Here is a 15199-nt window from a genome sequence, read left to right on the forward strand (position 1 = left end):
AGGCGAGGTCAGTACAGGTGCATCAAAGCTGGGACCGAGAGACTGAAAAACAGCTTCTATCTCAAGGCCATCAGACTGTTAAACAGCCACCACTAACATTAAGTGGCTGCTGCCAACACACTGACTCAACTCCAGCCACTTTAATAATGGGAATTGATGGGAAATGATGTAAAATATATCACTAGCGACTACCCAATATAATGTTTACATACCCTACATTATTAATCTCATATGTATACGTATATACTGTACTCTATATCATCTACTGCATCTTTATGTAATACATGTATCACTAGCCACTTTAACTATACCACTTTGTTTACATACTCATCTCATATGTATATACTGTACTCGATACCATCTACTGTATCTTGTCTATGCCGCTCTGTACCATCACTCATTCATATATCTTTATGTACATATTCTTTATCCCCTTACACGTGTGTATAAGACAGTAGTTTTGGAATTGTTAGTTAGATTACTTGTTGGTTATTACTGCATTGTCGGAACTAGAAGCACAAGCATTTCGCTACGCTCGCATTAACATCTGCTAACCATGTGTATGTGACAAATAACATTTGATTTGATTTTGATTTGAAAGTCACATTGTCGACAGTGCAGTGCACGGTTGGGCTCAGTTTGAATTGAAATTCAAAACCTTCAAATAAATACCCTCTCTTTTTCAGTTTAATGAGATTTAAAAAAAAAAAAATAGATGTATTTTTTCAATAATATAATTAGATTTTGGGGGGGAATTTACTTCCACAATTGACTGACTTCAATTCGAATTGAGACGAACCCTGGTGCAGTGCGCTTTTGAGTGAATTCCGGTCATGGTTAAAAACGATCATTTTAATCTCCATCTATGATTTCTTTTTTCATTATTTTTTTTTTGGGGGGGGGGGACAGTGACATAAATTAATTAGGGGGAGATAGATAGGAGATACAGAGGTAAGAAGGCCGGTGGGGGAAGTATTTGATCCTACGCAGGCAGGGGGACTTTTCATGTGCCATATGCAGTGGCCTGAACCATATCTAGGGACCCATTTATGAACTTGAGTGGTTACATTTCTGCACCCCCATCCCTCAGCTGTTTACCAAAACAAGTGGCAGGGTGGCTGTTTTGTTGTTTTTCCAATCCCCGACTGCAGATTTAACATAATGGAAAATAAAACAGACATCAAGTTTGAATCATTTCTTTGTTACCTTTATTCATTGTTGTAATAGATACTTTGTTTTACAGTAGAGTTTTACATAGTTATTTTACACATATAGATTATATAGTTAATTTGTCTGTATATTATGTACACCTTAAATAAATAAATCTTACATTAACACCAATAAAATAAAGACATTTACAGTGCAAAAATGTGTATTCGTGGTCGACTTCATACCCTATAATCTGCACTCAATGTGTTTCACATGCTAAACCGATTGTTTTTGCATTTTTAGCTCATCATTCATGCTTGTACACAAATATTCCATACAACTTTGCCTTTGCTCATACAAGATTCTTTGACAGGAGCCTTTCAGGATACTTTATGCATACAGCACCTTTGACAGCAGACATAAGGGAAGCTGTAAAAGTGAGGATGAATGAAAAGCGCAACATGAAATGAAAGTTTCTCTAAGGTTGGGGAAGTGTGAACTCAAGCAATTGACCCCCACCTAAGAAAAAAAGGGTAAAAACAAGTGGTGAGGTGAGGCAAGACTAATGAGAGTGTGGGTAGGAGGGACTCAATGACAGAATATGCCTGACTTGTATACTGTATTCTAGCCACAGACACAGTTCTCTTTTTCTCTGGATCGTACTACAGGATAAGGCAATGGGCACTGTTTAGCGAAGATGAAAAAAAAGTGTGTGTGGAAAACATCTTATCTTATTATCAGAATGTGAATAAGGGTGTGCTTAAAATATATATCTTGGCTTTCTAAATTGTGTTTTCATGTGTGCGCCTGTGTGCATGGGAGAGGAAATGGTCCATTGGGAGTGATAGCCCAATCTGCCTCTTGACTTTGGCGCCTACATTTTAAAGACAGGTGTGGTAATAAACAAATATATAAATAGCATCAGTATAATGCAGCATACTTGTAGACTATCAGGAGGCAATGTGGTATCTAAAGCCCTCATCTTTTATACCAGCAAACAATGCATAAATGGGGCAAACACAAAGGGGAAGTCTCCAGAAAACCAATCAATCATTATAATAGTCAATCCTTGAAGTATATGAGGTTGACTTCATATTTGATAGTTACAAAAAAAAGTATGATAATATACACTACCATTCAAACGTTTGAGGTCACTTAGACATTTCCTTGTTTTTGAAAGAAAAGCAAATTATTTGTCCATTAATTAAAATAACATAAAATTGATCAGAAAAAGTTTATCATTTTAAAAGGCTAATTGATCATTAGAAAATAATTTTGCAATTATGTTAGCACAGCTGAAAACTGTTGTGCTCATTAAAGAAGCAATACAACTGGCCTTCTTTAGACTAGTTGAGTATCTGGAGCATCAGCATTTGTGGGTTCGATTACAGGCTCAAAATGACCAGAAACAAAGGACTTTCTTCTGAAGCTCGTCTATTCTTGTTCTATTCCATGCAAGAAATTGCCAATAAACTGAAGATCTGGTACAACGCTGTGTACTACTCCCTTCACAGAGCAGTACAAACTGGCCCTAACCAGAATAGAAAGAGTTGGAGGCCCCGGTGCACAACTGAGCAAGAGGACAAGTACATTAGAGTGTCTAGTTTGAGAAACAGACATTATTGAAGAAGGAAGGCTATCACTCCATTTTGCAACGCCATGCCATACCCTGTGGGTGGTGCTTAATTGGAGCCAATTTACTCCTACAACAGGACAATGTCCCAATGCACAGCTCCAAACTATGTAATAACTATTTAGGGAAGAATCAGTCAGCTGGTATTCTGTCTATAATGGAGTGGCCAGCACAGTCACCGGATCTCCAACCTATTGAGCTGTTGTGGGAGCAGCTTGACCGTATGTTACGTACAAAGTGCCCATCAAGCCATTCCATCTTGTGGGAGGTGCTTCAGGAAGCATGGGGTAAAATCTCTTCAGATTACCTCAACAAATTGACAACTAGAATGGCAAAGGTCTGCAAGGCTGTAATTGCTGCAAATGGAGGATTATTTGACGAAAGCAAAGTTTGAAGGACACAATTATTATTTCTATTAAAAAAACATTGTTTATAACCTTGTCAATGTCTAAACTATATTTCCCATTCATTTTACAACTCATTTCATGTATGTTTTCATGGAAAACAAGGACATTTCTAAGTGACCCCAAACCTTTGAACGGTAGTGTATATAAGCTTACTATATCAATATTCTGAAAGATATACATTTTCCTACCATTGAAACATTATATAAATTAAATTGTTAATCAATATAAACATGGACCAAGGAGTTTTGTTCTAGATTGGTTCAAGTGAGGAATCTTATAAAAACATGTATTTTCTATTTACAAAATAAAAGAGTACCCCTATTCTTTTTGAGTTATGCATAAATGTAACATAATTCCATTTCATGTGTGCCACCCATGGGTAACCAGCCCAAATTCCTCAGATGCATTTTCCTCATACATTCACATTATTTAGTTATTCATATTTTCCAGTATACTCTTGCAAATATACAGAGATTGAACTGAGAAAATGCAGGTGTGTTTGGAAAGTTTAGATATCTGAAAGTAAGTCATGTGGAGATTTTCGAGGATTTCAGGAGAAATAGTTTCCAAATGTGTAGGTTAGTGAGGTCACAACAGACAAGTACATCAGTCAAATGCATGGAAATGCAATTCTCAATGACACATACCAGGGTTGGGGTCGATTCAGAATTTTCGCATTTAATTAAATTCAACCCATGAATTGAAATTCGATTTGGACATACCTCACAGGAAGTCAAATTTAATTCAAAGCAATTCAAAGAAATTCAACTGCGATGAAACATTAAAGTCTAATTTCTTTGACAAATATTTTACCAAAAGCACCTGCCACTTATTACAGGAAAGAATACAGATACATTTTCAAATAAGCTCCATTACAAGTTACAAGTTCTCAAACAGTATTATTGTTGTATTTTTGTTAAGAGATGTTAACATTTTGTTGTTCACTGACATTCTGGAGTATTTGAACTAATGCATTCTGGAAAATGATTTTTTTTCTGATATTTAACATATGAATTAATTATGAATTACTATAGACAACCTGACATGATTAAAACCTTTCAATTGTTTAACTTTTACTTTTTTGTAGGTCGTCTATAGTAATTCATCATTATTTTACATGTTAAATACTATAGACAACCTACAAAATGTTAAACAATTGAAATGTTTTAATCATATGTCAGGTTGTCTATAGTAATTCATAATTAATTTATATGTTAAATATCAGAAAACATTTTTTCCCAGAATGCATTAGTTCAAATACTCCAGAATGTCAGTGAACAACAGTGTTAACATCTCTTGACAAAAAAACTAAAATAATACTGTTTGAGAACTATGAGTTGTAATCAAGCTTATTTGAAAAGGTATTGGTAACCATGCCAAAATATATATATTTTATAGGGATGTGTAGAATAGATTATCCATTTCAATTTTATAGAATTAAATTCTATTTCAGTTCTTTTAAATTCAATTCAAATTCTGCTTCCTGTGGGGTGTGACCAATACAACTTTACAATTTAATTGGACACTGTGGTCCAATGATAATACTCCCAGCAGAAAGCACACGTGCTGACAGTCGTGGATTTAATCCCTGCCGCACACCAGCAGACTTTATCTCTTCCTTGCCTGTCTTCCCCATCTAATTCTTCACCATGTAAATAAAGTTTAAATAAATACATAGAAAAGTGGAATTTCATTAAAATATATATATATATATAAAATAATTGACCCTAACCCTGACACATACAGTACATACAGTATATTGCTGTTGGTTTTGTGATATCCATGTTCCTAGAAGTTGACTGTTTCTTGTGAGGAGGCTCTTTGCCAGAATTGGCTTTTACCTCTGAGTGGAGTGAATTTGAATTCAAAACCAAAGACGTAAGGTAATGCTGTTATATGTTGAGTTATCTAATCACTTTGTTGTATAAACAAAACAAAAAAGATTTTTGTGTGAGGATCATGCTCACTACTGTTGATTGATACTTCTTCGTAAAAGTCACTCAATGGTTAATTGGTAATAAAAAGAAGGAACACTAACTCGAAGTACAGCGTGGGTGACTGTGAAAATGACTGCATGAGAATTGCTAACTTAATACATAATTCAATAATTCTGTGTGCATGTTTCAGTTTGCTGCAAAATACTGGTAATATAACCTCAATTGATTTGCTATTACTGTATACAGAGAGTATACAGACTGCATATATGCAGACAAAAACACAGTTCAATTGAAAATAAATTGCACAAGGTTGATAGATATTAACCACACATATTTGTTGACATTTTGTACATAGAAGCCTAATACTATTGTGTCAAAGAAATAGCGAAATGTTAAATATTTGAGAATTCATTATTTTTTTGAGAGACAATTCTCACAGGTATAACACAATTCAGCCTGATATTTTTTTATCATGCATTTCCCTCCTACTATAAACTTCTCTAGGAGCCTGAATATTCAAGTCTTAATTTCAAGAGTGTGCTAAACATTCACTAATCTAAATAGATCATTGTATGATTCTTTCAAACATTGAGTGCCAGTTCTTTTATCTACTACCTTATTTTGACATAGACATATTGGTTATGAGTGTCCTATCTGAGTTTACACATGCTTTGCTTATTCAGAATGAATAACATTGTAAGCTATTATATATTCTGAGATGCTACAATTAAGGCTGATTCAATCATGTGCAGATAAAGGAAAACTACCCTGTGGTTTCACTCAGAAACTCTTCTTCTTGCAGACTGTTGGCGTTATTCTAAATTGAGATGTGAATGAATGATTCATGCAAAATTACCAGTTGCATTCACGTATCTCAACTCTGAATAAGGTCCGTAGTCATTGGATATTGATGTGTGACCGCATCTGTCCTTTGCAGAGTAAACATTTGGGTCAATTGTGGTGCGGTTTTCCTTTTCTGCAAATTGATTGAATTGGGTTCCAAGTCAACATTTTCCAGTAGAGTTTACCTCACCAATTGGCGTGTGAAGAATGGCAAGCTCTGTACATTATGAACTCTTATGTCCAATGGCAGGTGGAGAAGAGGATAAGATCATCAGTAGGCCTATCAAGACCCAAGCAGAGTCAAAATCCACCTACAGTACATATTACTGCGACAGTACAACTGACGCTACTACTATTTCAGTAATTATAGCTAGTGTGTCAATCAAAGAGACATGGTGAGCAATGACATCTGGAAGGGGGGGGGGTGTAAAGTTTGAGCTTTTGGACAGAACACAAGATGAATTAGGAAAAATCTGTTCCTATCTCCAGTTCTGCATGCAAAACTGCTTGGACTGTTTCATCTTTTGATGCTTGGTCACTAAGTACACAAGAGAGGAGAAGTTTATGGCTCAAAACCATATTTTAGTCTTATGTAAAACCAATGCTTTGTGTGTAGCATCAGCAACATCCCTTCATCAAAGGGTTGCTCATCATCAAACTCACTAGAACAACACACACTGGAGTGACAAGTTGAGTGAAGTCATCTAGTCAGTCAGTGAAGTCAGTTAGAGGGTCATCCAAAGTATTATTTGAAAAGTTTTTTTTACAAACAATCCTGAAGCTGAGAACAATATTGTGGCAACACTGGTCTTTTGTGCCAAGCTCAGCCAGCTTTGTCAGAAGTCTCTTGTGTACTTCCTGACCTCAAAGTCCACAGGAGGTCAGAATCCTCAATCTGCTAGGAGTAGTCCAGAATCAACTGATCTAGTAAAACAGGTGACATGCATAAGATGGCATAGTTGTTCCCCTACCTGGCTAGTACACCACCCACCATCCCCCGAAAAAATGTAAACCCCCAGCAATCTACACGCACACAAAAAAAAAAATATATTATCTACTTCCGACCAATGAATCAGCCGAGCCATATCTTGCGGCCTCATTCTTGTAGGAGTCTTTCCTCCATCCCAATGCTTTCTGGCAGGAGTGGAGAGAGAGTATTTTCAAATGGATATAGGGCAGGCGATGATCTTGTCTTCCAGCATAACGCTGACCACCAGGAACACTAAGTAGAGCACGAACATGATGAAGCCCAGCAGCTTGCTCATCCGCCACTTGCAGGCAGCAATTGAGATAATGACAAAGATGAGCATGAGGAACAGCAGCACAATGGCGCAGAACAGCCCGTTAGAACTCACCGCCACAGGCTGCATGTTGTTGATGATGGACCAGAGGAGCCATGGGAACGGCAGGCTGAAACACACAAAATAAACACACACACACAAAGTGAAAACATGTTTTTAGGAATTTTTGCAAATGTCTTGAAAATTTATTACAGAAATATCTTATTTGCATATGTACATTCACACCTCTGATTCACTACTTTGTAGAAGCACCTTTGGCAGCAATTACAGCTGAGTCCATCTGGGTCTTTAAGAACTTTCCACACCTGGATTGTGCAACATTTGCCGATTATTCTTTTCAAAATTCCTTGAGCACGGTCAAATTGGTTATTGATCATTGCTAGACAACCATTTTCAGGTCTTGCCATATATTTTCAAGTATATTTAAGTCAAACATGTAACCTGGCCAATCAGGAACTTTCACTATCTTCTTGGTAAGCAACTCCATTGTATATTTAGCCTTGTGTTTTAGGTTATAGTCCTGCTGAAATCTCCCAATGTCTGGTGGAAAGCAGACGGAAACAGATTGTCCTCTAGGATTTTGTCTGTGCTAGCTCCATTCAGTTTCATTTTACCCTGAAAAACTCCCCAGTCTTTACCGATTTGAAGCATACCCATAACATGATGCAGCCAACACTATGCTTGAAAATATCGAGAGTGGTACTCAATAATGTGTTGTATCTTTTCAAAAGTGCTAAACAAATAGTTATATTGCCTACGTCCGTCCTAGCTCGGCTTGCCTCTTATCCACTTGTCGTCCCCTTATGGCATAGTTTGTATATCTCAATTGTCATTAGAAACCACATTTGTTTAAGCAAGTCAGCCATATCAGCAATATGTTTTTAAAGGGCAGTAAATGAGGCTGAATGAACTGCTTTGCTGCCAGACAAGGCTCCGATGATAGCCAGGTGTAGCAGTAGTAACATGTTTGGACTGCTGTTGGGACAGCTTTATGTAGGTTGTTTGTGGGCACCGTTTGAGTGCAATTAATGTATTGTTTAGTGGCTTTGCTGGCATGCATGCCACTTTTTTTGACCACCAAGATGCTAAAATTTACATGCTAAAATTGCCACTGCAGAGGACGCATGGCTCTCGACCTTCGCCTCTCCCGAGTCTGTACTGGAGTTGCAGCGATGGGACAAAACTGTAACTACCAATTGGAAAATATAAATATATATGCATGTGATCCATCCTCAGTTTTCTCCTATCACAGCCATTAAAATCTGTAATTGTTTTAAAGTCACCATTGGCTTTATGGTGAAATCCCTGAGCTGTTTCCTTCCTCGCTGGAAACTGAGTTGGGAATGATCTTTGTCGTGACTGGGTGGCTTGATACACCATCCAATGTGTAATTAATTAATAACTACACCATGCTCAAAGGGATATTCAATGTCTGCTTTTTTTTACTCATCTACCAATAGGTGCTCTTCTTTGAGGAAGAACCTCCCTGTTTTTTTGGTTGAATCTGTGTTTGAAATTCACTGTTCGACTGAGGAACCATACATATATATAATTGTATATGTGGGGTACAGAGGTGAGGTAGAGTCGTGGTTAACACTATTATTGCACAATGAGTGATTCTATGTAAGTTATTATGTGACTTGTTAAGCTAAATTTTACTCCTGAACTTATTTAGGTTTGCCATAACAAAGGGGTTGAATACTTATTGACATTTCAGATTTGAATTACATTTGGAAAAAAAATATATATATATTCTACTATGTCATTATTGGGTATTGTGTGTAAGCCAGTGACAAAAACAATTAAATTTAATCAATTTCAAATTCAGGCTGTAACACAGCAAAAAGTATTAAAGTATGAAATACTTTCTGAAGGCACTGTAAATATTTTGTCTTGTCCATTTGCCCTCTGAATAGCACCCATACACGAAAACCATGTCTCAATTGTCTCAAGGCTTGAAAATCTTTCTTTACTGTGCCTCTTCCCCTTCATCTAAACTAATGAAGTGGGTTTAACATGGGACATCAATAAAGGAACATAGCTTTCACCTGGATGGTCTATGTCATGGAAAAGGGCAGGTAACTGATCTCAACAGAATTACTAAACGTTGCGCTTCAACGTAAATCTCGGCTCTGTTATAAGTAACATATTTTATTTATCACAGTGATTAAGTAGCAGCATTAAAACAGAGTAGTATGCCCCACCAACATTAGAGAACTATACAGGAAAACCTAAAATAGCTTAAATAAGTAAATCAATGATGAAAAAAATAGTCTGATTAACTGATAATTGACACAGACAGGGTGGCGTAGCAGGAAGATCGGAAAGCTATGAACCTAGAGGTTGTGAGTTCAAATCCCAATTGAAGACATGTTAAATAACAATTACTGTATAAATTAACATGCACAATGTAAGCATGTGCGTCAAATATATAAGTTCAAAACATTGTATGGTAACACCACTGTGTGTGTAACTAGTTCACCGTGTGTTTTTTAGGTAAGATATAACACATTTAAAAAATCTAGTTGAATGAACATATGAGACAAATTGAGCAAACACATCATTTTAAATTGACTGAATTTTTGCCTACCATTTCTCATGTTGGAGCTAGGTTTGATCCAACTAAACATTTTAAGTTCAGGTAACACCTTGACCGAAAAGTTGAGTAAACCAGTTACTTAAAAATAACTAGATGAAACAACTAGATGTGTTTTTTTTGTGGGAACTTCCATGTCACCCATGGGCAAACCTTATTCAATCAAATGAATTAGAGAATAAAACAAAGTTCAGTGAACTTTTACATCATATATCTGGCAAGCATTTAATTACACTTGGTATCCAAGTGTAATTATTGTGGTTTTAGTGAATCCCAAATTCACTATTGGATAAGAACAAAGTATTATGACTGTTACTATGTAATATGTAAAAACTTCCCCCAGCACTGTGAGAATAATCTTATCTTTCAAAATGTGAAACTAACAGATGTTAAAAGAAATGAGTAATTCAATAGAAGAGTGGTCACAGTACTGATGATATTACCGTACCCAACAGTGATGTCAAAGATGTTGGAGCCCACAGAGCTGGACACAGCCATGTCTCCCAGCCCCTTCCGTGCAACAATGACACTGGTGATTAGGTCAGGAATGGAGGTACCAGCTGCTAATATAGTCAAGCCCATGATCTCTTCTGTAATCCCAATGGTCTCTCCAACCTGTAGATAGAAAAGAGAAATAAATTGGATAAATAAAACAAAATATTTGTTTTCTTCGCTGAGGGGTTGAGTAGAGGAATGAAAGTGAGCTATACTTTGGACATATTTTTATTTTTATATTTTCCATGTTAACATGCATGAGGAGAAAATCCCAGTATTCGGGGACAGGAGATACTTTGGTACTCTTGACTATTTGGTGCTGTCTAGCTTTGAATGACATCCAGGTCTTAGCCTGAATACATTTCACAGAAGGCTGCTAATAACAATCCCACAGCATTCTAACCCTCCGAATATCCTGCTACTTTTCCAATTACCCACTTGCTTGAAAACACGCTTGTGTTTTGTTCTGTGTGAGGAGGTGGTTTAGTGTCTTCACAAAAGGTAACATGATTTCACAAAATGTAATACTGAACCATCCTGCATTTTTCAGCAGCTATGGTGTATGAATAACTAGGGCTGTTACGGTGACCTTATTACCACCACAACGGCGGTCACGAATCATGACGGAAGTCAAATTCCAAGTGACCGTTTAGTCACGGTAATTATGCTGCTTCAAGATCTGATGCTTATTAGCAGCAATTAGCAAATGTGCTAATTGCCTGGTCCTAAGCGCTCTCTTGTCACTCTGACATCAATGCAAATGGAATCGAAAATCGAATCAAACATTTCAAGAGAGCCCATGAGCTCATGATGCGCAACATTTCTATAGGGTTTTGTTCAGTCTTTACTTTTGAGTAGAGGCAGTGTGTCTATGAATGCGGATGACTCAAAACTATACACATCACCTACTACAGTGACTGAAATGACTGCAACACTTAACAAAGAGCTGTAGTTAATTTCAGAATGGGTGGCAAGGAATAAGTTAGTCCTAAATATTTCAAAAACTAAAAGCATTGTATTTGGGACAAATCATTCACTAAATCTAAATCTAACTAAATTTTGTAATTAATAATGTGGAAATTGAGCAAGTTGAGGTGACTAAACTGCTTGGAGTAACCCTGGATTGTAAACTGTCATGGTCAAAACATGTTGATGCAACAGTAGCTAAGATGGGGAGAAGTCTGTCTCTAATAAAGCGCTACTCTGCCTTCTTAACAGCACTATCAACAAGGCAAGTTCTACAGGCCCTTGTTTTGTTGCACCTGGACTACTGTTCAGTCATGTGGTCAGGTGCCACAAAGAGGGACTTAAGAAAAATGCAATTGGATCAGAACAGGGCAGCATGGCGGGCCCTTAGATGTACACAGAGTGCTAACATTAATAATATGCATGTCAATCTCTCCTAGCTCAAAGTGGAGGAGATATTGACTTCATCACTATTTGTATTTGTGAGAGGTGTTGAATGCACCAAGCTGTCTGTTTGAACAGCTGGCACAGAGCTCAGAAACCCATGCATACCCCACAAGACATGCCACTAGCGGTCTCTTCACAGTCCCAGTCCAGAACAGACTATGGGAGGCACACAGTACTACATAGAACCATGACTACATGGAACTCTATTCCACATCAAGTAACTCATACAAGCAGTGAAATTTGATAGAACAGCAGGGGCTGTGAAACAACACAAACATAGGCACAGACACATGCATACAAACACACAATAACATACACACTATGCACACACGTACACATGGATTTTGTGTTGTAGATATGTGGTAGTCAAGTATGGGCCTGAGGGCACACACTTAATGTGTTGTGAAATCTGTTGTGAATGTATTTTAACATTTTGTATAGCTTAATAGTTTATTAACATTTTAAGCTAAATGTTCTTATCTGTTACATCAGCCTCATTGCTTTTGAACGTTTTTTTATGGTATGGTTTTATTAATTTGGGATCTATCGCATCCCACAACTGTCCCAGAGTATGTTTGAAATATTTATTTATTGCACAGAAGGACAAGTTGACCAATAGAATAGTTTAAACTTTTGTACTATGGGAGATAGTAGATTGACATAGGCTAGTGCTTTTGCTGTTTGTTATTTATATTTATTAAGGATCTCCATTAGCTGCTGCCAAGGCAACAACAAAGTGTGTTCCCTCAGGCTACTACTCTACTACCACTACTATCTACAAATACAAAATCCATTCATATGTGCAAACGGGTGTCTGTGCCTGTGTGTTTCTTCACGGTCCCCGCTTTTCAATAAGGTGTATTTTTATCCGTCTTTTAAATCGGATCCTACTGCTTGCAAGAGTTACCTGATGTAGAATAGAGTTCCATGTAGCCATGGCCCCGCGTAGTACTGTGCACCTCCCATAGTCTATTCTTGAATTGGGGATTGTGAAGAGACCTCTTGTGGCATATCTTGTGGGGTATGCATGGGTGTCTGAACTGTGTGTTAGTAGTTTAACCCTTGTGTAGTCTTAACATTCTGTATACTTCCCTTGTCCTAAGGGTAAAACATGACCCACCTTCACTAAAACCCCTAAAATAAAGCAGCTTAATTGAAATTTAAACTCCAAATATTTTTTGCATGAAGAACCGACCTGTCATTCATCACACATTTAGTGAATATCTGGGATTTCCCTCTTCACAATGCAGAAAGACTGCATTTAATCAGTGGACACAACTTGCTTTTATTACAACACTCCTGTCATAATTGTTTTCTTTATTAAAGTAGAAGTTAATTATTATTATTATTGCTAAAGGTACTGCATAGGTGTAAACGTAAATGTTTTAGCAAGATATAGCACTTGTATAGCCAAAGAAAGTAGAAGATATGTGCAGAAAGTAGTTTTGAATGCATTTTATTGAAGGGAAACAATAACAGTCATGAACCTTTTTGACAACATAGTGATATATTCTTATATACTCTACAATGAGGAAGGTGTATAAACAACAACAATAAATAAGAATAAAATAAGATTATAGATACAAAACAAAAACGTGAAGAACATAAATCAATCAACTCTAATTAGCACATGTAGGACAGTATGTAAGTGTGTGTGCATGGACTTTGCAGATGTATTTCTCATGTGCAGCACATAGTATTTGTTTTGCAGTCCTTCGTTGGGGGGCAGAATTGGCATGTCCTCCTCTTGCCTGCCCCAGCTGCAGCCTTGGGTATATCAGGACAAGATTCAGCCTCATGAACAGTTTTCACAAGCGCTGCAGTGGTTGCTGTGTGGGGGAGGCACTACTTTCTTTGAATGTTTGGGGTTACAAGTGCCTTTCCCAGCTGCTCCAGGAATACCATCCTCTTGTTCCGCTTATCAGGCATCAGGGTAGGGTTGATCTTGTTCCATATCACGAAGGCATTGTATGACTACACATCAATGATGTTATGGAAGATGACTGATTGTGCAGTGTGCTCAGGAGGACCACATTCTTGTTCCTCTTTGGAAGGTTAGAAACTAGAGTGGTGGTGGGTGTGAAGGCAAACTTTGATGAGAAGGCCTCTCTCCCCCTTGTTGCGAGGACTGCAGGGGGGAGCTCAGGCTGGTTCTTTCTAACTGTGCCAACCATGGTGATCTTCCTCTTCAGGAGCTGCTGGGTGAGTTCAATCAGTAGCACGGATAATCTCAATTTCTCATTGTGTGTGTGTGTGTGTGTGTGTCTTTGTGGTGTGTAAATGATTTTATAACTTCGGGTCAAAAATGACCCTGGTGGTGTACAGCTTTCATGGAAAAATGAACAAAGGCGTTGATTCACTTTTTCTAATGTTGGGGTCATTCTAAGAAAAGTCATCAAATTTCATGTTGAAAAAATATAATTTAAGGGTTTTTGTCTGCTGTTAAACATAGTGGTGGGTCATTTTTTTATCCTTAAGAAACACATGGGTTAACCTCTCTGCGCACCGAACCCGTTAGCGGGATTAAATCTGACAACATAGGTGATCGCTACATAAATAGTCATATTAAACATTCATGATAATACAAGTGTCTCACATGGTTCGAAAGCCTAGAATCTTGCTAATCCAACTGCGTTGTCAGATTTAAAAAATTATTTATTGCGAAAGAATATGCTGCGATTATCTGAGCACAGACCCCCATATCAAACTATTTATTCAGCCAGCACTTGCGTAACGATATCACAGATTGCATTGAAATAAATCGTTTACCTTTGAAGATCTTGCTCTGGTTGCAATCCCAAGGGCTCATTGTTACACAATGAATGGTCTTTTGTTCAGTTAAATCCATTTTTTATAGCCTAACACAAAACATTTTGTGAACGCTTATCTCGTTGAATTTCGTGTCATTCAATTTTCAACATAACATCCAACGTAAAATAGACAGACTTTACCTAACTTTATCCAGTCATGTTTGGTTTCCTTGCAATCAACTGTTTGTTTGTAACACAACCAAACGTGATGGGTCATTTTGCGGGATGTATTGACCAGGAAAAAACGATTGGAAGACAACAAGTGACGAGCCCATTGTGCACCAATTATATGACCACTGTCTCGTTGATTGATTGTCTTTTAACCCAATGACCACTGATCGTCTTGAAATCTAGCTGGGTAGATAGCCAATGAGCATAGGTAAATGGCAAAATCCCATGATTCTTTGTTGTAGACAAACCTTTCCATTGAATGCTGGTGTAAGGACCGTTCTTTCGAGAATTTCCAATTCTACCGCAAAGGAGCAAAGCTTATTACGCACGCAGTATTTCGGTGACTTGCATCTTCAGCTGTTTATTTATCCAACACCATGGCAAATAAGTCAAGGAAAGCTAATTCTAAGACTAGATATACGAATGTAGAAACAATTTTAGAGG

The 15199-nt window shown here is 37.4% G+C and overlaps 1 protein-coding gene across 2 annotated transcripts in view; it reads right to left on the reverse strand.

Moving 5' to 3' along the window:
* Positions 1 to 1191: 1191 nt before the first annotated feature.
* The window catches only part of LOC109906631 (sodium/potassium/calcium exchanger 2-like), a 182428-nt gene continuing 168420 nt past the window's right edge, over positions 1192 to 15199 (reverse strand). For both annotated transcript variants that reach the window (XM_031792247.1, XM_031792246.1), the window contains 2 exons: positions 10315 to 10481; positions 1192 to 7379 (listed from right to left, as the gene is read on the reverse strand). In XM_031792247.1, the coding sequence (XP_031648107.1) occupies positions 7130 to 7379; positions 10315 to 10481 (417 nt within the window). In that variant the 3' untranslated portion in view covers positions 1192 to 7129. The remainder of the gene's footprint in view (positions 7380 to 10314; positions 10482 to 15199) is intronic.

The sequence above is a fragment of the Oncorhynchus kisutch genome, linkage group LG16 (genome assembly GCF_002021735.2).
Source record: "Oncorhynchus kisutch isolate 150728-3 linkage group LG16, Okis_V2, whole genome shotgun sequence".
NCBI classification, from domain to species: Eukaryota; Metazoa; Chordata; class Actinopteri; order Salmoniformes; family Salmonidae; genus Oncorhynchus; species Oncorhynchus kisutch.